The sequence below is a fragment of the Seriola dumerili genome, unplaced genomic scaffold (genome assembly GCF_002260705.1).
Source record: "Seriola dumerili isolate Sdu_G_001 unplaced genomic scaffold, Sdu_1.0 BDQW01000138.1, whole genome shotgun sequence".
NCBI lineage: Eukaryota > Metazoa > Chordata > Actinopteri > Carangiformes > Carangidae > Seriola > Seriola dumerili.
Genome location: NW_019174393.1, coordinates 8,697,226 through 8,720,144, shown reverse-complemented (window position 1 = coordinate 8,720,144; position 22,919 = coordinate 8,697,226). Strand labels below are relative to the sequence as shown.

Here is a 22,919-nt window from a genome sequence, read left to right as displayed (position 1 = left end):
TACCACTTTTACTTCAGCTACTGGATATAATTACATAGTATGACCACACAGATCAGATGAATAAACAGAACGCTATACAGGATGTGACTGGAAGGTGTCACTGCAAACAAAAGACGCTGCGAACAATTTACAAAATTAGCACAATAACAGGATCTGGCTAATAATGATGCTTTCAACTGATTCAAGAAAAAAGAGCTGTTCAAGCTCAACTTGAAAACAAAACAATTATCTGACCACATCTGCGGTGTTGTTGGTGTTTGAGCACAGCACACACACAGTCAATCACACATCACCTATTTCCTCCTTTGCTTTTGAAGAGCACTGTCATTACAGATGATGACTCACCTGAAGTTTTTTTATTTAAAAATGTTAAAATTGCACACATAGGCCTGCACTCTCTTCTCTGTCTTCAAGTGGTCTTTCAGAGCAGTGACGTGAGCACCACATCCCAGCATGATGTCTGTGCCAAGTGCAGCTGTTAGTGGGTCATCTAGTCTTGCGTGACTTATTACAGTATGTGGTATGTGTGTTCTGTACAGTATTTATGGACTGAGTGCCTGTCTACATGACTTTAGAATGAAATGATGTCACTGCACAATCACTCTGTACTGTGGCATCAGTTCACCTCCCAGTGTTTAGTATATTTTCATTTGATCTCAGCCTCAAATACAGAGAATAAGTTGGTAAAGCTCAGGAATCATGGGTAGACTCCTCTCTATGTGTGTTACAAACTGTACATCTGTGGTTTGCATGTCAATAACAGGGGCGTCTGTCAGTCTCTCTCCTCACTTTGCCCCCCTCCGCTGAACTCACTGTGGAGAATTAATGTGTCTGTGATGGTCATTGTCCATGCCATGACCGCATGCCAGTCTCTCTGCTGTGGAGAATAGATGTGCGACTGTGAATGCGAAAGTGATTGTTGAGCTCCTGAAACAATAAAAGCTTAAATGTGGGGCGAGTGGCACACGGCGTGCCCCATGCAGTGCATCGTGGGACACTGGCCCACCTGCCAGCTGCTGCTTCTGCTGCAGATTCCTCTCATTCCTGACAGAGAAACAGACAGAGGGAGAAACCAAATGAGGCATGTGTGGAGGGATGACCGGACTCATATTTACAGTTAGTTGTAATCAGAGAGGCAGAAAGAGGGAGACAGGTAAAGGCAGAGGCAGATAGATACACACATAGACAAATAGATAACTAGAGATCCAGTTTAAAGGCAGCCAGGCAGAGTGCCTGACAAACTAATGAACTACCTGTGACCACAGAGTGAGAGAATTAATCCAGCAGCACAGTACTACCAAGGACAGTAGCTCCCTCCAGTGGAAGAGTGAAAAAGCTTCATGAATTTGTTAAGGAATGGAGAAACTGTGCAGACGCTCTCAAACAAACATCTATCCAGCAAGTTGAAGAGTAAAATGAAGTGAGGTTAACAAACCTTTTCCAGCACACTACTGCAATCTCAAACATTTTCATTTTAACAATTTAAAATTGAGCATAGGATTTAGTTTTAGTTTAGACAGGTTTTTTTCTTTTTAACATGATAGAATTGAATATTCAGATGAAAATAAGCAGACAAAGAATCCAAAAGCTAAAGGAAAGCTGGACAAGTGCTCCTGGACTGCAAGTGTGACAATGTTAGAATATTATTTGGATGATAAATCAGAAATGAATGGATTCATTGTATTGCTCAATAGCTCAAGGGAGAATTTGGTCTATAAAATCAATAAAATTGTATATAAAATAACATAAAACAGTTTTCTAGGAGCCTAAGATAGTGTCTTATAATGTGCTGTTTTGTCCAACCAGCAGTCTGTAACCCAAAACTATTCAATTTAAAATCATAGAAGACTAAGAAAACCAGCAATTATTCACTTGTAAAGCCGGTTTCAGTTGTTTTTGACAGACAAGATAACTTTCTGTTAATCAAATAGTCAAGTTAACTCTTTCACCTCAACAAAATAAATGTATGTAAGTTTGTTTGGTGCATGCATGTACATATATGAACAGATTCAAGGCTGCAGAGCGATTTGGCCATCAGCCAGATGAAGACTCAGAAAGGAGCGGATCCCTTGTGCAGTGAAGTGGTGGAAAAAGTATGAGAGATGACAAGAGGGAGGACTGATAGGGAAGGAGGGAGATGGTGAGGATGGAAATACTGGCCAGCGTGGGTTCAGAGTATTAGAGACCCCTTATCTGTGTGTGTCCTTGAGTGTGTGTTTGTGTGTGTGAAACAGAGAAAGAGGCAGAAAGCTGTGTGTGTGTGTGTGTGTGTGTGTGTGTGTGTGTGTGTGTGTGTGTGTGTGTGTGTGTGTGTGTGTGTGTGTGTACTGCTGTGGCATTTGTATGTCTGCGTGTTTGTATTTATGCTTCTGTGTGTATGAATGCTCATCCGCTCATGCATCTATGTACTGTTCACATACTGCATACATGTATAGCTGCATACATATACATTCTCAAAGTGCAAATCCATATCTATGTATTTAGGTCCGTGTGTTGAAAAGAGCACGGTCGAGTGATTGTGTGTAGATGTTTTGTGCAGTGTCACTCCAACATCGCATGCCACAGGGTTTAACTTGTCTGTCAGCACTGTTCTGACTTCAGAGAGTGGGAGACAGAACGCAGAGGAGAGAGGCGAGGTAGAGGAGTACGGGTAGGTAAAGGGGAGGAAGGTACAGAAGGAGGAAGAAGAGGGTTCTGTTTCTTAAGGGGTATGTGAGAAGAAGAAATAAATGCGAGAAATGGAGTGTGATGGAATGGGGCTGGGTGTGAGGAGGAGGGATAGCTGTAAAAAGGTTTTAGTGTAAACACTCAAGTTTTGCAGATGTGGATTTTTCTAAAAAAAAATTGCCCAAAAGATTATTTTCTGTCTGTTAACTTGTTCCATGCCCTGAAGGCAAACTCCTTGTGAAAATATGTGAATCCGTCCAGATATTTTGCTGTTATAAATTCCTCCGTATAACTTTTTTAAGATGGAGAGAAATGGTGGCCTATATAAGAAACAAACTCATCATTGAAAGTCAGAGGAGACACTTCACTGTATAACTGAGGAAGTGACAAAATGAAGGAGTTTTATTGTTATGAATATTTAATTGCTGTGCGTCAGTTTTCTTACAATCCATCTTCTCTTATTTTGTAACTGAACAATAGAACAAATTTCTAGGTATGCTTTACTAGTATTAACAATGCAGGGCACTGCTGCATTCAAATTATATATGACAACACCTAGCTATATCACTTTTTTAACTACCTGGTGGAGACCATGTAGCATGACTGATAATCCTGTATAGCTACTTCATCCTAGAGCAGAAGAGAGGACACACTTCACATTGTTTATTTAGATCCCTCCAGTCAGCAGAGATGCTGCCTGACTTGCATTTAGTCTCCTCTGTATCTGAGGGTACGTTTGATGCTGCTCGGCATCCAATGAGAAATCACCTCTCAGTGCTTTCCGTTGGCATTGGGCTCATGATGGTTGTGGAAGCATCATATGCATTACTTCATCATATTTTATAAATTGATCATATGGCTTGAGTGAAAAGAAATTATCTTCAAAGTCACATCTAAGTATGGCTGTCATTAATTGTATTGTTGTAAGAACTGTAGTATTTCCCAGTGAAATTAAATGGAGTATAAGTATACTGTAGTTAAAGTACCTTAGAATGATGAGGTACAGCACCTGATTAAATGAACACAGTCTACTCTGGTAAAGTCACAGGGTCACAGCTATATCTTGTTGTGCCACTGGAGCTCAACCCAACAATCTGGGGCTGGGTCAGAGCAGATTGGTCTGTGATGCTGAGTCCTGACTTGTCCGAGCTGCTCTTCATCAGCGAAGACAGATTTGCAGTTGCTGCATTATTAGAGCAGCTGTTGACACTCAGGATCTGTGGAGCCACCGTTGATGCCCGGAGCTCACTGATGCTGCTCTGTACCTGGTCAGCTGTCTGGACTCGGACCAGGAGAACCGAGAGGGCATCACTGGAGAAGACAACGACATTCTTGCAGGGTCACCAGGACCATGGGCAGATTTAGTCCAAGCTAAGTTTAAAGCTTGGTGATAGAATTAAATGCAGTAAATAGAACAAGGACAAGAGTATTTTGAGCTCTAGGAACCAAAGTGCTTTACTGAATAACAACAATTAACTCAAATCCAATTGCTCTTGCCAGTGTGATGCAGTGTAACTTACACAGACCTGCAGAGTTAAGCAAATCAAAAAAGATGATGAGGAGCACACCTTACTTACCATGTCTGGCTGTGTCTGTTTGGCACTCTACTTGGATTGCACTAAAGAGTATAATATAAAAAAAATAAATGTGTAAAGCAATAGACAAATATTTAGAAATTGTAACCCCTAAACCTCTAGAGAATTAGTCAAAAATAAAATAAAATAAGTAATAATGTAAAGAAAAAAAAGGTTTGCAACTAATGTTTACCAAAAGATGAATGGGCATTTGCACTGTTATGTGTCCCACTTTGACACCACATTAAAAAATCTTTGATGATGTGCATTAGGAGATCAACAGCTAAAAAAGTGACCTGTACATGAGCTTGAAAAGGTTATTATTTGCTTTATGTAATGTGAAAATAGTGACTAAAAGACATGGTTAAAATAGTTAAATGCCGGTTCGGTATGAATAAAATAAATATGGATGTATTAAGTCTGTGTCACTCTTGATGTTTTCAGGTGGTATTTATGTCCAGATTAAAATAGATGTCTCTTTTAGATAGATAAAATGCATCTAAATTATTTACCACACAGACACCAGAATGTCTGTCAATGACTGACTGTCTTTTTTGTGTTTTTGTGTAGATGCATGTCTTTGTGAGAATTTATTATATATCCATGTTTCCACTGCGTCTATATCTTATCTGACTATGGTCTGCCGCTGGATACCTTGCTCTGGTGGGATTTCAGTGTCCTGCAATAACATTACTGTAGAATTCAAAACAGTTTAAAGTGTCATCAGAGTAAAGCTAAAACTCAATTCAATGATGCTACACCTTTTATAATATTTGCTGGTCTGCTTGTTTGGAGCATCTCTCAAAGAAGACAGTTATTATGTCAGGACAAAGGCCACTTGAACAGAACACACAGCTGTTGATTGGCCACTACAGGGTTGGAACTGCCACTCTCTCTAAGTTTTTGTTGAGTGACATGCTCTCCTCTGTCTGATGTCTTTGTCCTGCAGCTACCTGAAGCGTTTCAAGGTGATGAAAATTAAAGTTCTGCGTTCGTGGTGCAGACAGATCCTCAAAGGCCTTCACTTCCTGCACACCCGAGCTCCACCCATCATCCACAGAGACCTGAAATGCGACAACATCTTTATCACAGGGCCCACGGGCTCTGTGAAGATAGGGGACCTGGGGTTAGCCACATTAAAGAGGGCCTCCTTTGCCAAGAGTGTCATAGGTAAGAAGACGCATGTCCCCAGTGAAAACACAAATTCCTAACCTCTTGCATGCAGACATACCAGATGTAAAGTTTTACATTAGTTACGTTACATGTCCACACACACGGTCTTATATAAGCAAAGACGTGAACACAGACACGTTCTGTACACACCCCACACACCTACTGTAGATTAACTTTGCTGCTTCTAAAGGTCTGGTTGTTAAAGCATGCAGGTATTTGTAACACACACCAGTTAGTCTCCTGGTAAGAAAGGATTAAGCTGTCTGGAGATGTGACGGCTACATACACACACCAAAGATACGCCAAACACAGACACACAGACACACACACACACACACACACACACACACACACACACACACACACACACACACACACTCTGCATATGATACACAAGTGAAATACAAAGTGTCTGTTCTGCTCCATGTAATAACTTGGCTGCCTTTCAGTATTCCAGTTGACCACAGGTATTTTGGTATTCTGGTATTCTGGTTCACACATTTTCTTCACACACAGTACATGAATGCACATACTCTCATGCACTTTGGGCAAGAATGAAATGCTTAGTAAATCTCACAGCTGCTTTGTAGTAATTAGGTAAAGCTCAAGTATGAAGACATCCACACTCAACAAACATTACTAGGCTACTATGTAGTACCTATATGGTGTGTTTATAGCTTGTTTACTTAAATCTCATAGTGTGGAAGTATTGTGCCGTATGGCTGGTTTGCAAGAAAATACATGTAATGGAACCATCAGAATCTAAACAAGTAGACAAATATTTGTTTTTATTCAGGACAGATTATATTCTATCTATGTTACTGCAAGTTGTAGAGACATTCCCACATGTGGAAACACTTAAAACAGCCAGTTTAACACTTCATTTAACCCTCTCCATAGCAATGATGATCTATAGTTTGTGTTTCCTAGAGGGAAAAATGAAATAAAGAAATTCCTAATTACAGGACCTTAAATGTGCAGTATGGTGACAGAGTGATCAAAGTTTTTCCTCTCCTCTCCTTTTCATCAGGTACCCCAGAGTTTATGGCTCCAGAGATGTATGAAGAGAAGTATGATGAATCTGTAGACGTCTATGCCTTCGGGATGTGTATGCTGGAGATGGCTACCTCAGAGTACCCCTACTCTGAATGTCAAAATGCTGCCCAGATCTACAGGCGGGTTACTAGTGTAAGTCTGACTGACCTGTGCAGTGCGTGTATGACAGAAAGAGTGAAACGATTTTTCTTTGGAATGCCTCTGTTCTGCACGCTGATACTGTGGACACACCAAGTTTTGACATTCATGTGGTGTATCTAAAAGCCACGTTTGTCTTTTTTGTCTCTAATCTACATCCTCCTCCACCCGGCTCTCTCTGCCACTCCCTCCCCACACTTGTTTACTGGCTATATTAATAAGTTTGGCATGAGCTGCAGGAGATTCAGTCATATGACAGTGTTTTTGCACTGATTAGTCTCTGTCTTGTTCTCTAGCCCTCCCCACCTCTACTTTGCAAAAAAAAAAAAAAAAACAGACGCACTAGAGGAACACATCTTTGACTGTATTTTTTTCTCCACCACTAGAGAGCAGTACTGAGAAAACCTTGTCATGTCAGGCCAAATTTAATGTAAAGCAGTTTGGTTTTTTTTGGTCTTGCGCAAAACACTCGTTGGCCACATTCGTTGGCCAAAGGTATTGTTCTCACTGAGTTCAAAACAACTGCAGGGTAAAAAGAATCACATTTTCTGCCAAAGAAATGTCTTGCACGAAAACAAAAAGTTAAATCAAATTTCTTTCTTGTCAATGTTCAGAAAGGCTCCAAAAGGACTCTCCAGCACAACCCCTCACAAACTATATCAGAGCAAATCTCCATTTTTCTAGTGGATCTCTTTATTGACAGACAAAAAGCCTCTTGCGTCAAACCATCTGACTGATATGCTCCTAATTCCCCTCTAGTTTTTGTAACATTTCCAGACTGAGCTGAAATTTAGATGACAGTTGGCTGGAAACACTGAGAGTAAAAAAAAAATAATAATAAGACAAAAAAACAGACAGAGAGGACAACAGATGCAATCATGGGCTTTTTTTAAATTAAGTGCTGCTGAGGTCATCACCCAACACACACACACACACAGATGCAAGCTGTCTCCCTCCTTTCCTCAGGGGACTGAGTTCAGCTCTGTGGAGGCTGACAGTGATGGTTAATGGACCATTGGAATTTACTAGAAATCTCTCTCTCTCTTTTCTCTGTCTACCCTTCTGTTGTTCCCCTTTTCTCTCTTTTCTCTCTCTCTCCTATCACATCTCTTATTTCAGCTCGGTAAGCTTTATTTGAAACACCAAATCATTTTTATGTTACTGAAACAGTGCAAAAGAGAAAAGATGCTCAAGAAACGCGTGGGCACTTTTTACTTACTCGGTCGGTTAAATGCAATTTTTGCAAAAGCACTCATTTCAAACAGAGGAAGGATTAACACCAGTCTCCTAAACAACAGAAATGCAGTGCTATTTATAGCTTACAGATGAGTGCAACATCCCCTTCAGCTAAAGCAAGCGCTGCTGTTACCTCTGGTAGTCGAGTCTTAACATTCAAATTTAATGGTAACTTTAGACACACGCTGGCAGCACTGGAATTTTTCCTTTTTAATTTGTATACCAGAAATGAATACTGTGCTGAGTACAGTGTTAATTAATCTGTTCCAGACATGACCCTACCTCTACTTCACTGACATTATTTTAGACAATGATAATCAGACAAGGGCTGTAGTGATTAGTCTTGATTAATGTTATATTTGACGTATGGTTATTTAAATTCCTGTGGTCACTCCATATGCTTTAATGTTCCAGTGCTTCAGTATTCAGTAATGGAACTCAGTGTCGATCCATACCATCTGTCTGCCTGTCTCTGGATCTCTCAATTCAATTTACAAAGCTTTATGGGCAGAATAAATTCAGATAGTATATTTAAATCTGTGTGTCTGTCAGGTCCTCCCCTCTCCTTCCATATTCCCTCCTCTCACTCACACAAAAAAATGAAATTTCTTTCCAAATTTAATCAAACCATATTTGATTATCTTAGTGACCTCAGCCTCTGGGTTCACAACTCTGTGTGTGATGTGTTTGAGTGACAACTTAAATGTAGTAATCTCATCTACTGGAAGTACAGAGCATTTTTGCTCAGATTGTTGTTGTATTCATTCAGCAAAATCTTTAGTCAAACAGCCAACTTCAGTTGTCTGTAATCGTTATTGTCACAGACAACACACACACACACACACACACACATGCACACACACACACACACACACACACACACACACACACACATGCACACACAAGCACAAACTTGTGACAACCCCAGGATGCCCTAGTCACCTGCTTCCTTTAATTTTGCTGCCTAATCCGTGCTTCCAGCTTTCCACCATTCATTGCTCCCTCTGTCTCTCCTCAGTTAACCCTTCAAGTTTCAACGCCAGTTTATTGTAGATGAGTTATCGAGCAGTTATGAAACAGTTACCTGGTAACTTGGCATGTTTCCGTCTTCTCAGCTCACAGGATCTGTTGTTCCATTCAAATTATTTTAGGAACTTTTGCAGTAAAAAAAATTTCAGACTCTCATGTTATCACCAACTGAATCTGAATTGGCTGCTTCATCTGTCAGTTGACTGGTAGTCGGGGCTCCTTAAGGGGTCACAGGATAAAATTACTGAGGCGTTGTTGATTAACAGGAAAGGCAAGCAGAAAATATTTATGCTACACAAAATTATATTCATGTGAATTAGTGGGTGATTTTTAATTAATTTATCATTTTAATGGGGTCACAAGCTAAACAGTTTGGGAATTGGCCTAGCATGTGCAACAAAGTGAAAATGCAATTCAATAAACATTTTAACTGCATATATAGTATATATTTTCATGGAAATATTTCACTTTTTTGTATAATTCTTATAGGATCTGAGGTCCTTTGTATTATCCTGTATGACTGAAAGGCTGAGAGAGCCAGGATTGTGTGGATATTCTTTAAGGCTCATCCTCTTATACCTTGACATACAATGTTGTTGACGTGCTTCATGGTCCCTCTCCTTCGGGAACATTCCTTACCTCCAGTCAGCCTTGTTAAACTAAAGTCTAGCTTTCTCTAACTCTTTCTCTCTCTCTCTCTCTCTCTCTCTCTCTCTCTCTCTGTCCCTCTCCCTCATCCTCCCTTCTTCTGTCAGACTTAATACCATTACTTCCTCCATCAGTCCTAACGTTGTTTGGTCCGGGAATCTAAGTGTGTGTGAGGGAGGGAGAGAGAGAGAGAGAGAGAGATGGGGGTTGTTATGTAATGGTTGAAACTGGGGGGGGGGGTTGCAGGAGAGAAACAGGCCAAGAAAGTAAAGGAGGAAGGGACGACGGCTGGAGGAGAGAGCAGAGGGAGGTGGTCATTTGCTGGCACAAACAGGTTGAGATAAACAGTCAGTCCATCTGTCTGGCAAGCAGTGACTTTAGACTAAAAACTTTTTTCAAAGACATCTGTCAGTCAAACAACTCTCCAGTCCACTTGTCTGAGTACTTCCTAGGTAAGTTTTTACCCTTTATTTGATCATCTATCATTCCACCAAACTATCATTTAGCTATTTTATAGTGACCCGGCCAACAAGTCATTTAGTTATAGTTACTGTGTTGTCTCTTTTACTTTTGGTTTCTCTTTTCTTTTCCTGCTTTTCATTGCTTTTGATCTGCACTCATCTTTTATGAGTTAGTTTGTGCATTTATACTTGATATATCTGTTAGAAAAAGTTTAAAAGTTTTCATTTGGGTTAAACTTTTGTGTGTTGGAGTGATTATTTCACCTACATTTCAGGAGAGCTCTATCAGTTCAGAAAGTGATGATGGACCAGAAAGTTTGTTGACATTTTATATGTCCATGTTTGACAGATGGAATGAATGTTACCTGGAGTATTTTATTGTCACTTGCCCCTTTTTCTTTATTTAGATTTTAGGTTCCGATCCCTACTTGTTCCTCTTTGCCTCAGTCTCTATTTTGTTCCTCCATTAACAGTGTTTGAACAAATGTGCTGGTCGTTAAGATGCCTTGTGGTGAGCTGTGTAGTTGAACTTCTGTTCAGTGGGAGGCTTCTGAATGGTGGACCCATAATTTAATGTGCCTGTAGAGGTTCCTTGGCCACAGTCATACACTTTTTTGGCACTTGAAAGTAACCTCATTTCTCATAGTATCAGTCGGCACTTAAACCCTGCATCGCACTGTGCTGTGTCATGCTAACAGGCTGTTTTATATTTTGTCTTTTACCTGTTTTTAGTGCCTTTACTAAAAAAGACAGAGTGGGTTCTGGCTAATGGCTTTTTATTAGTGTTATTCTTCAAAATGTATTTTAGTATTCTTCAATGGCTCTGAAAGGTTGTGTTTAATTATTTATTCCTGAGAAGTCATGCATTTGCATTTATGTGGGAATTAACCCTGGACCAAACTATCACTGGACAGGCTCACAAAGTTAAACTTTATACAACACTGTTACAGCAATATAGTCTATTAGTATGACTTGTTAATTTGGATTACAATGTGTATTTCATAGATTTAGTACAGTTTAATTTAATTAACAACAGTAAATGTTGCAGTATATAATAAGAAATTGGCATCCATCTTTTGTTTCATTTGTTAATTCATTCCTGTATTTTATTTTTCCTGTTTTTTATGTTCCTATATTGGAAAGTAATATTTTGTTGTGCATAATTTTATTCTGCATTAGATACAGAGACAAAAACAAATCCATTGTAAATTCTGGAACAAAATGACCTTCAGAGCTTCAGAGAATGAATTACAGCACATGTATGTACAGTATTTTTGTGTGTGTTCAGAGGTGGCAGGCTAGGTTAAATCTCTCCTGTGTACAAGTGACAAAGAGCTGTGTTTTAGTTCTTTCCAAACTCCAGCAAGTTTGTCTTCCCTTCTGTTTGTCTCCTTGTCTTTCTCTAAAAGCTTCCTTGCCTTCACTGTTCTTTTCTCTTTGTGTGATTTTGCAGGGAGTGAAGCCTGGCAGTTTTGACAAGGTAGCCATTCCTGAAGTGAAGGAAATTATAGAGGGTTGCATCAGAACAAACAAGGATGAGAGGTGAGTCACACAAACACAAACTGGCAACGCCAAATCCGGATCTGTTGACATATAGCGATTTCTTTTGGATTTGTATTTTTGGAGGTCCCGTAGGCTTTCATCATATTTTTGGATTGACACAGAATATTTGCATTATGTCTCTAAAAATAAAATGACGTGGATCATGCTACCATCACTACACCCAGGAATGTTTGATGGTAGAATTCAAATGAGTTTTATGATTGAATTATATTGTACACTAGAAAGACTGAACAGTAAAATCCTCTTTTCTCTAAATCCTGTTCTAACTCACAGCTTCTTGGTCAGAAATAAGAAGTGCTCTGTTCTCTCTCCACATGCCGTGGCTCTGCCAAAAATATTCACCATAGCCTCTCGTCTACTTCTTTAGAAACTTGACCAAAGCTAAACCTTCTCCCTCTCTTGCACTCTCTCTCCTTTTATCTTCTTTTTACTTATTGTACAAATCCAGTTACCCTGGTCTTTTGGTAAAGAACAGTCATCTGATTCATTGTCTGTCACCAGCAACATTGGTGTTCAGTTTTAGGATTTCTTAGGGGTTTTCTTTCTACAAGAGCCATTAGCAACTCACAGCCCACAAACTAAATGACACAATGTAAAATATATGTGGAAGGCTGTCTTTGGACTAAATGTTGTCAACATGTTTTGATTCCCAGCAGATTAATGAAACACCATGTCTCTCCTGTTAGCTTATAAGTTGGACATTGGCTCACAAGGCATTTGCAGTCTTTTTATCTTTCAGTCTCCATCCATGGCTCTTTCCCACATTTATCCTCTGTCCTAAATCGATCTCTTTTTCCCTCTTGTTCCTGTAGGTATGCCATAAAGATCCTGTTGAACCATGCATTCTTCCAGGAGGACACAGGGGTCAGGGTTGAACTGGCAGAGGAGGATGATGGGGAAATGATCGCCATTAAACTTTGGCTCAGGATAGAAGACGTCAAGAAGCTCAAAGGCAAATAATTATTTTATTTCACCATCTGATTAAAGTCTTATATATATATGAACGAAATTTTAATAGGAATATCTTTTGTCATTCCTAAAGTCTTGGTCAAAGTCAGTGCAATTGTAAAATACCTAATAAACACATACTTAAACTTTTGTCCTGATTTAGCAAATATTAATGTGTATCAGCTTTTTTAGCTGTTGAAAAATCACAATTTAACTATTGAAGAATCAAAGCACTTATTTTGTTTAATAAAATTATGTTTACACTATAGATTTTATTAGTAACAGACAGCCAGCTGCTGGACCAGCAACATGTTCATTCTTTGTTTTTAGGCAAATACAAAGACAACGAAGCCATCGAGTTCTCTTTTGACCTGAACAAGGACGTCCCTGAAGATGTGGCCCAGGAAATGGTAGGTGTGAAGGAGGAGAGGATTCAATGGAGGGATGAATGGTGGGAGGGAAGTAATCAAAAAGAGAATAGACTGAGGGCAAGGATATTGGATGGAAAGAACTGTATGGTAAGAAGAGATGGATGTTTGCTAATGAGAGTATCTGTCCCCTCAGGTTGAGTCTGGATACGTTGCTGAGGGTGACCATAAGACCATGGCCAAGGCTATCAAGGACCGTGTGTCTCTGATCCGAAGGAAGAGAGAACAGAGGCAGCTGGTACGAGAGGAACAGGAGAAGAGAAAACTGGAGGCAGAACAGCTACAACAGCTGCAACAGCAACAGCAACAACAACAACAACAACAACAACAACAACAACAGCAACAACAACAACAACAGCAACAACAACAACATCAACAGCATCAACAGCAACAAGAAACACTCAAAACTTCACACACTCAGGTTTGTAGAATTTGTTTGGAAGTCAGTTTGTTCGTATATTTTACCTTTTTGTGAGATTGATTTGATGTTGGAACAACAGACTGATCAGGAGTTAGTAAGGATGTTTTTTCAAAGTTTGTTAAGTTTGTAAGAAAACAACGACAACAAATGATTTAGCCTTATGCATTTATCACACAAGATCAAATTTAGTGCTATTTTCCCCAGGCACTCGCATAGTCCTTATTCTAGCTGTGATATTCTATATTTGAATGTTGACTTGTGTACATTGGGAGCATGTAATATGTGTAATGTAAAAAAATTGAGTTTTTTTCTGTTTTGCTTCCTTTAGTTTAACCTTAGCTTGTGTGTGTTTACAGGCAGAGGCAGAAGAGACTGAAGTGGAGCAGCAGCAGCAGCAGCTTCACTATCAACAGACCGGCATCTCACACACATGTAAGACATACTGCAAGCAGCAGTCACAGTAAATACAGTAGACCTCTGCATTGTCATATCCTGTATATGTATTTCTACCCGTGCAGACCCTTGAATTCTTTAACACATGGCCTTGTGATGATCAAGTCTGTGACCTGATGAGTTTTTATTAAAACATAAAACCTCATTTAAAAAAAAAAATTAGTATGTATTTTAATTAATCAAACATAGAAATAAGATAATTATTTAATTATCTTATTTCTATGTTTGAGTCATAAGAACAGTAGTTATGAAAATGTGTTTCAAGTTGTTATGATATTTATATATTAAGCATATGTAATGTATGATTTATTTAAAAGCCAGAATTTGTAGATACAGCCGCCCTCCTCCAGCTCTCCACTCACGCAACACAAGCAGCACAGCTGCAGCCGTGAGCCTTTGGCTACGGTTAGCAGAAGGCTAAACTATTAGGAACATTATGCATATCTACTCATCGCCTGCTTTCATGGTAAATCTACCTACACAACAACATACATGAGAATGAAGTTAGCAGCCCGTTACCTGTCCATCCCTGAAATGCTTCACCGATATTGACGCACGTCTATCTGAACAGACATGCCCGTGCATTTGTAGACCAGCCAATAGAAACGCTCTCTCTCTGACAAGTCCTGTCATTGGCCAGAGTCTCCCATCATGGCTTAGATTTTCTAAAGTCTGAAAACAGAGCTAAGAGCTCTCAGGCCACTTGAATTACAACATGCTGAAAGTTGATAATGTATTTTTTTGCCCATTTAAGCCAAAAAAATTGGCGTATATATCCAACAAAACATTTTATGGCAGTGAGCTCCATAAGTTGTACCCTTTATGAACAACTTGTGCTCGACTATGGCCTGTGTATTTTGTCAAACCAGAAGAAAAATCACTTGGATGTGAAGTGCATGAATGGAGATATGAATGTGTTTAGGTCATTAGACTCTAGAGATGTATTAGCATGATGAGGGAGGGGGGAAAAGGTTACCCTCCTGATATCTTAACACATTTTTCTCTCTTAGCTGAAGGAGCTATGGACAGCGGCCAGGGTTCCTCGGTTTTCTCTTCAGACTCCCCCTACCTCGGTCAGCTGACTATGTCGTACAGCTGCCCCCCTTCCACCCAGCCCCCCTCCCAGCCTCAGACCCCTTATCCCTCCACCCCCTCTGCTACCCCGCAGCAACACCCAGGCTACGCCCAGCCGCCACAGCCAATGGTGAGTTGTGATGTCGTCCAGATGTGAGACTATGCACGTGTAGGTTTTCATTTGCACTTTTGCACACATGTATGCGTGGTGCCGTGTTCACAGATGTGCTGAAAATGACTCATCAGTTTGAAGTGAGCGCTGCATCATGTTTTGGAGTGGGAGTGAGTTGGAATGATTGCAGTTGTGTGTTCAATGCAATACATGAGAGCATGCTGGTGATTGGTTTTTATTTGGAGACGATGACCTTTGACCTGGAGCAGCAGAGTACCAGAGGTTACTCAGTGAGGCATGTCACCTGCGGTATTGTACAGATTTGTCAAACACAGCACAATACATTTTTCTGTCAATATTTTAGCCATTTAGACAATGAGTTATAACGCAGTCTGATATTTATTTAAATCTTCAGGCATCTTCAGTGTAATTGAGCTAGTCCGTCAATCACTTATTTACAGTATGCCAGCCATTCAGTTTCTGTTGAGTTTCATCACAGAAAGCGTCATTCACTGCGTCTTTAGCCTCAAGATGTATTTCTGTCCCTCAGTCCTGCCGTTATCAGCCAGTTACCTCTTTCTTTCTCCTTCCCTCAAACTTCCTTATACTGATGTTAAAATCCATTTTTCTTTATGGTCCCTCATCTATGCACCTGCATCTGTTGTTTATTCAGTTTCTATTCATTTTGTTATAATTGTTTTGTTGTATATTTCTTTGTTTTGATATTTTTTAACTTGTTTCATACATTGATATTTGGGCATATTTGCTTGGATACATATCAACCAACACTTCTACTCTTTATGGCCCATGGATATTTTTATGTACCTTCTTTCATTCACTCAGGGAATGTCTCCTGAGCATATTTTCTATTTTAACCATAATCTTGCTGACCTTTTAGCTGCCCTGACAAATTCCTTACTCACTGGCACCTTATAAGTAGTTGCTAATGGAGAGGCGAATATTTCTCATTTAATTTTCCACACAAGACCTTTCCATCTGGTGACCTTTTGGCTACAAATATTGTTCCAGAATACCAGAACCCACACTGACTGATTTATTGTTGAGCTGGATGATCATTCCATTTGTAGGCTGACTGAATAACTCAATTACGTACTTTTTTAGATTTGTCTTTGAAGCAACACAACATTTCTTAATAGATTTATTTCCTCATCAAATATCATTTCTTGGAGCCAGCAATCTTTGTTTATTCTATTCAATAACAACTTAAAGAATTATTTGGATAATCATCCTTCCTTATGCAATGTTGTGTTTATTTTTTTTTGTTTGTTTTAAATGATATTGACATTTCTTTTGTCATTGTTGTGTTTCAGTTTGTCTTTCATTTTGTCATAAGAATTTATGAGTCTTTGTCTTATTGGATTTTGTTGTTATACATTTTAACTGTATGATACAGCACATTTTGCCCCATTAAGAAATTTGCTTTTGGAAAGATTTAAACTTCCTCTAACAACATCACTGGTGCATTGACCTTCCCTAAGAGAATTATTTTCTCTCTAAATCTTTTAATAATTTAGTAGTTGTTATCTTGCTTGCTAATTGATTCTTATTCTAATTATGGAACATAACATCAAGTATTTTTTTTAACACAAAATTGAAGGTCAAGACTGTAACTATTTCTTTGGTAACTTTTTTTCAGTCACATAGTTGATTTTTTTGTGCGTTTTCTTCACTTAATCTCTGAATTTTCATGTTCATCCTGTTACTGGTGTTTTCTGTTTGAGTAATTTTTTGTATTTTACTTTCTTTGTGTTTGTTTTTCATGTTGATCCCACCCTTTTCCATCACCGCTCCCTGTACAGCCTGCATCACGCCTTCGTCGAAGTCGTAGCATGTCCGTTTGCGTCCCCCCCTCCTCCTACTCCTTTTCCCATGCTCCTCCACCCCTTGCAGTTCCTCCAAAGCAGCCCTCCACCCCTCCTCCAGATCTGTCCTCCTCGTCCTCCTACATCACCACCTCCCCCTGCATGCCTCTCGCTGCTGAGAGGGATACATTCGCTGGGCGCCTCTCCAAAGCCCTGGAGACAGTCCTACCCCTTCACTCTGTCTCCTCTGTGCCCAGGGCCAGGCAGCGGAGGGCCAGCCTACCCGCCCTGTTCTCCACCCCTGTAGGTTCACAATCTTAATCACCAGGGGGCAGAGGTGGTGAGAAACAGAGAGGAAGAGAGAGAGAGAAAGATGAAGGGCATGGGCCACACTGGTGTCTGAAATTAGAGATAAAAAAGACTGCTAAAAAAAACTTTTTTTTTCATTCATTATGAGAGTGCCCATTGTCGCTGTAAATGGAAACCCGTGACAAATTAAATGTGCTATTCAAGTACCAATTATTTGTTCTAACTGATGGATGACACAACCACATAGAATCGGAAATTTAATTTATTTGTGAGTTAATTAAAAGTGCAAGTTAAGAAGCTGGAGGAAAACGTTTTGAACTTGTTTAGTAAGACTGTAGCATTCCTAGTCCCCTTTACTGAATATTGATACAGGGTGTAGTCTTCTATAATGAGAGCGAACTATGGAGCAATGACGTCTAAACTGTGTAGGTTGAGCCGTTACTGTAATCTAATTGTAAAAGATTAAATCAGTCAGATTAACTATATTCTAAATTTAAGGCATTCTAAGTGGCACCTGTGTGAGTAAGTAGATTAATATGACCTCAATCCTTCAGACACTGCTGTGAGTCTGTTGTTCTACCCATCCATTTATCCATCTTTCCCTCTTTCTCCCCCTCTCTCTCTCCCTCTAATAGACCACCTTGTGATTATACTGAATACAGAATGACTTTCTTGACCCTTAACTTCACTCTAAGATACAAATGCCTAATATCCTGTGCATCTGCCATCAGGAGCTGCTCATTTGGCAGCCAAAATTATTGAAATTGTCGTTTTCAAAGGGAAATTAGTGTAAAATATTAGCCATTAGAAAGTTGCTTTATCCAAGATGTATAGAAACAATTAAGAATGAATGACATGGCTTAAACACTGGAACAGGTGCCAGGTTTAGTAGCACTTTTTTTTCTGTGCTAGAAGCTGCCGGAGCCTTCTCTCTTACCTTCTCAGTCTCTGTTTCTGTAGGTATTTTTTGGGCATGAAGATGTACATGCAAAAATGCATGTTGCACATGCCCTAACCCTCAGGAAACATTGATCCTTTTTGGAGTGGCAAAGAAAAAAAATATCAGCGTCACACGATTAATCAGTCATTCTGCTCTCTCAAAATTGGGATCAGCTAGTTAAAAAAAACCTAGTTTCTAGTGTCTATTCTTGGACGACATGTTTAAAACATTTATAAAAACATTCTGCATCCAAATCCCTCATTCAGATTTTGTCTCAAAAGCAAAATGGAAGCAACTTATCTGTATGCTTGGTCAAAGTGACGTAGACCCATTCCTTGAATTATTTATATATATTTCGATCCATTTGATTGAAGTTGCTGGCTGCAGCTGCTCAGTTAACAGGTCAGCAGAAGTTTGCAGGGACAAGATGAAAGTGCAGATGCGTCAGGATATTGTTGATCTTAGAGGCAGCATTTGGCCTCTCCTGTCTTTGCATCTATTTCTCCTCTTTCTATCTACCTGTGAGCTATCAGTGTGTGTGTGTGTCTCTGTTTTGTCTTTGTGTTGTCACTTGTTCTGTCAGCCTGTTGTAACCAGCTTTGTATCTTTACATTACAAAATTTCTTCATCTCATTACATCTTTCTACAGCTTTCCGGTATATTCTGTCCTGTGTTAACCACATCATTTTGTTTCTAGTGTGGAGAAAGAATATGTGTCATTTTTTCTCTTTGTATTGTTTTGGAAGGATGCTCTTTTTGACTATTTGACTATTTTCTCCATTCCATGTGGGCCTTTGCTGTGGTTCTCTCTCTCATTCTCTGAGTTTCATTCTTAAATCCATTGTATCTCATTGTCGCAGCAGCATTCAATGCCACACCCCTACAGCGGAGGAACAAGCGCAGGAGGAGGAGCAGGAGGGAGCATTCCCCTCCCAACTCTCCCTGACCCCCCTACTATTTTCTTCCCCTCCATCCCTGAGCGTCCCATTTCCTTCTCGCCTCCACCCACTGGGCCTCCAAAGGCCTACAACACCCAGCGACGCAAGAGTACGTCCATTCTCGAGGCACACACCCGACATTTCCAGCCTGCCTACCCTCGCTATGGGAGCAGCCTGCACCCCTTTTCTGGGATGGAGGGTGTTGAGACCCCCTCTCTGTTTATGATAAATCCTGGTTTTGCAGCAGCTGCTCAAAGACTTGGCGTTGCGGAGCCACTGCACCTCCCAGGACAATCTGACCCGAGTTTGTACGGCTATAAAGACATGAGAGCAGAGCATGAGGAAGCAGTGCGGAGATTAAGTCTAAATCAAGCTGCCTTACTGGACCATTATGAAGCAATGGCCTATGGAGGATACCCAATGACTGCACACCAGCTTGGTCACTTGAGTTTCCATCAGCAGAGGCAAGCAGCAGCTGCTGCTGCTAGTTTGGGTTTTGATCCTGGTCCTCCACCTCAACCAGGGTTCCTGCACCCTCACATCATGCAAAGAATGAGTGCACACAGTCCAATCCCTCCACCCTTACCTCCCATGAGTGCCTCCACTGGTGGCTCTGTTTCTTCTTCATCATCTGAGGGCTGCTATCCTCCACCACAGCATGCTTCCCCGTCTGCCTTTCCTATTTCTGCACCTCCAGTAATGTCTGACGCCCCACCATCTACTGGAAGTGTTTTTGAGTTCCATTTAGCTGCCGCTGCCGCTGCTGCAGCTGCTGCTGGAGACCCAAGCCTCCTGGCATCCAGACTTTACCGGGCCCGAAGAAGCTCCATGGACCTCCCTCTGGAGGACAACACTGGAACTGGATCAAGTGGTTCAGGCACGTACAGCCGTCTCCAGCCGGTGACAGAAGAGCTGTACTCTTATGTCAGTCCTGAGCTCCCCTTACCTCCAGGAAGCCTTCTTCTTCACCACACAGGTGTAACCATTAAGGACAGAAGCCCAGAACCTTCTAGTGACTCTTTGGCCTCCTCTGACGCAGGAGAGTTCCAGTCACCCCCTCCCCCACCGCTCCTCCCCACATTTGACTCCTCAGCCGCTCAGTCCATCCCTCATTCATCCATCACTGCGCTCTACGATTCATCAGGGGGAGTGCATCCCATAGATCCCCAGGGACATCCACCCTCCATGCAGAGCTTTCTCCCTCCCACCCCATCCTCCGAGCTCCCACTTGGGGGAGCATCATCAAATCATCTGGAGTCTCTGATCCAGAGCGCCTGGGCCCGGCATGGAGGGGTGGTACCTGCCCAACCTGACATGACATACCATGAGTCACTGCTGGCCATGCAGGCCGCTAACCCCACTCTGGTACTGAGTTTAGACCTTAAAAACATCCCTAGACCCCTGGGTCAATTGCTATTCTAAATTACATAGTTGCTTTTTTAGCAAATGTTTGCCATCAGCTGCCAATTGATGGATATATTGTAATTGCTATATTAGGTTATTCTGTGCTCTTTCTGTCTTCTTTGATTGCAAATTTTAACCATTGCATAGGTTGAAAATTTATTTATTTATTTACAGATTGACCTCTAACATTGTGAAGACAGTTAATGCATTCATTTTCTTCCCCCGCCTCGTGCCAGTAAGGTCATTTACCAGTCTGCAATTTTGAAACATGAAACTTTAGAATAGTAGAATAATTAAAAATGTAAACCATCAGGTAAAATTAATCATTCTAGAAAAAGTTCAATTAGTTAATTTATAATAGTAATTTGACCCAGAGGCAGTTACACCAGTCCCTGTTGTTTTTATATATTACCCACCCAGGAGCCCAGTCTTTGGTTGTGATTTTAACCCCCTCCAGTCCCATCAAGGCAACAGAGAGAGTCTCATGGTCTGCCTTCATAATGTCCCATTATTCATTCCTTGACAGTGTTTGCTTATAGAAGAAGAATTTAGAGACATGTTTGTCAGCGGCTTGACTTTTGTCAGCGCTACCTCAGTAAGGACTTACACAGACAGGCACCACCCAGAGCACATCTGGGAAAGTCCAAGACCAGAAACATTTGATTTGAAGTCCAACACATGAATCATTATTGTCAGTCAAATAATTATTAACTTAAAAAGCGACATTCAGAAGGTAGTCTTTGAGACACTCTCCAGTGTATAAGCTTTATAAGCAAACAGTCTAAGCCCCTCTTTTGTGTCTTTATGTTGTGTATTTCATTTATTTGTCAATATGAGTAAGTAATATTTTGTGTGTATGTTCATATATGAATGTATATGAGAAATGTGTGTTTGTGCAGGTATACTGTATGTATGGTATACTTGGATTTTTTCTCGTACAAATCCAAAGTCCATTTGATGGAAAGGTCAGCATAATTGCCACTTGACAAGCATTTTATATGTAAAAACTATCTAATGTATATACTGTAGACATCTACACACTGAATAGTTTTATTAGTTATGAATCTACAACGAGACTTTGTTGATTTGTACGGACAAACACACAGAAACATACAACAAAACTGAGGGGGCTTAGACAAACCTGGCAATGTAACCGTGCAGAGACATTTTATTTGTGTATTTTAGATTCTTTCTTTTGTGTTGTGTTGTAATTGCTGATCTTGGCTTCAAGTCACTTCTTTATTTTATTATAATATGTTGCCATTTCCTGTTCAGACTGGAAATCAACTTCCCACACAGGGTTCAAAGGTTGCAGTTGAAATTCATTAAACCCTTAGAATGCTGATATTATCATAATTCTATGTTTACTTTGAACCACTTAGGATCACTGTCCTTTCTTTTCATTTCTTCAATCTTTGTTTTCTGTCTTTTGTTTCATGATATTTATCTTCAGTTCTTGATCTTTCTATACATTTGATTTATTCAGTTTCTGTGCTGTGAAATTTATGTGACTGCCTATGATGTTAGAAAAAGGTAGGTGGAAGTATGTCTGGTGCAACTATACTTAACTGTAAGCTCCCACCATACTGTGAGGACGAGCTTCATGACAAGTATAAAGTTGCATACAACCTTCTAAGGGTTAAGTGAGATCGGTTATAACTGCCTGTGTCCTGTAGTCAGTGTTGTAGATCATTAATAAAATTCAGGTAGAATAAGTACAGCTCTGTACGACTTGATGTTCACAAGAAATGGACCAGGATCAAAAATCAAATGAAAATGAATTGAACCTTTCTGGAAAGAGAAAGGAAACATATACAAGATTTTATTTTAATAATTAATTTGTACGAGGATAGATCATAAAGTGATCTGAGGATTCTCTAAGCTTTCTTTAGGGATTTATCAGGCAATGTGGCATCTGCCACTAAAATCAAACATGACTCAAGTACCAAATATTATTGTACCTTGGTCTCTAAAAATGCCTTTGTTTGAGAAAATGGCAATAAGGTTTGAAATCTTTAATCTTCATCTTTAAGTTCAATATTTCAAGTTTAATGTTTGGTGTCCAGCTTCTACTCTGTGCTTCAATGATTGTGTAACAGCCACTTATTATTACTGCCAATCACGTAGGGCCTGACCTGCATGTGAAAAAAACCCTGTACTTACACCCGGCCTAACCCCAGTACAATGCCCGTACTGTTCATGCTACACTACAAGCTGTGTGTATGTGCATATACATACAGTAGGTGCTGGTGTGCATATATCTGTTGCCGGACAGATAAATATGTGTTGTCGTGTCTGCGTGCATGTGTGCATACACAAGAAGAAAATCTAGACTAAAAACTGATCACTAGAGAGGAGACTGCAGAAGTACCTTGTGTTTGCACTCATGTACAGTTTCTGATCCGAAAAGCTATAAACATGTTTTGACTTTTTTTTTTTTCTCTCTCTCCTTGTTTCCAATCTCCTCTTGATTTCTCACCTTTGCCCCCCATCGTTTCACATCGTGCAACGTCTCCTCCTCTCT

At 40.1% G+C, this 22,919-nt stretch overlaps 1 protein-coding gene across 1 annotated transcript in view; it reads left to right on the top strand.

Moving 5' to 3' along the window:
- LOC111224581 (serine/threonine-protein kinase WNK1-like) overlaps positions 1-22,919 on the top strand; it is an 87,785-nt gene that overhangs the window by 40,286 nt on the left and 24,580 nt on the right. Inside the window, exons 4-13 of the mRNA XM_022749125.1 lie at positions 5,191-5,411; positions 6,445-6,602; positions 11,436-11,524; positions 12,358-12,497; positions 12,824-12,903; positions 13,058-13,237; positions 13,699-13,774; positions 14,806-14,999; positions 16,802-17,107; positions 18,914-20,356. Of these exons, the coding sequence (XP_022604846.1) occupies positions 5,191-5,411; positions 6,445-6,602; positions 11,436-11,524; positions 12,358-12,497; positions 12,824-12,903; positions 13,058-13,237; positions 13,699-13,774; positions 14,806-14,999; positions 16,802-17,107; positions 18,914-20,356 (2,887 nt within the window). The remainder of the gene's footprint in view (positions 1-5,190; positions 5,412-6,444; positions 6,603-11,435; positions 11,525-12,357; positions 12,498-12,823; positions 12,904-13,057; positions 13,238-13,698; positions 13,775-14,805; positions 15,000-16,801; positions 17,108-18,913; positions 20,357-22,919) is intronic.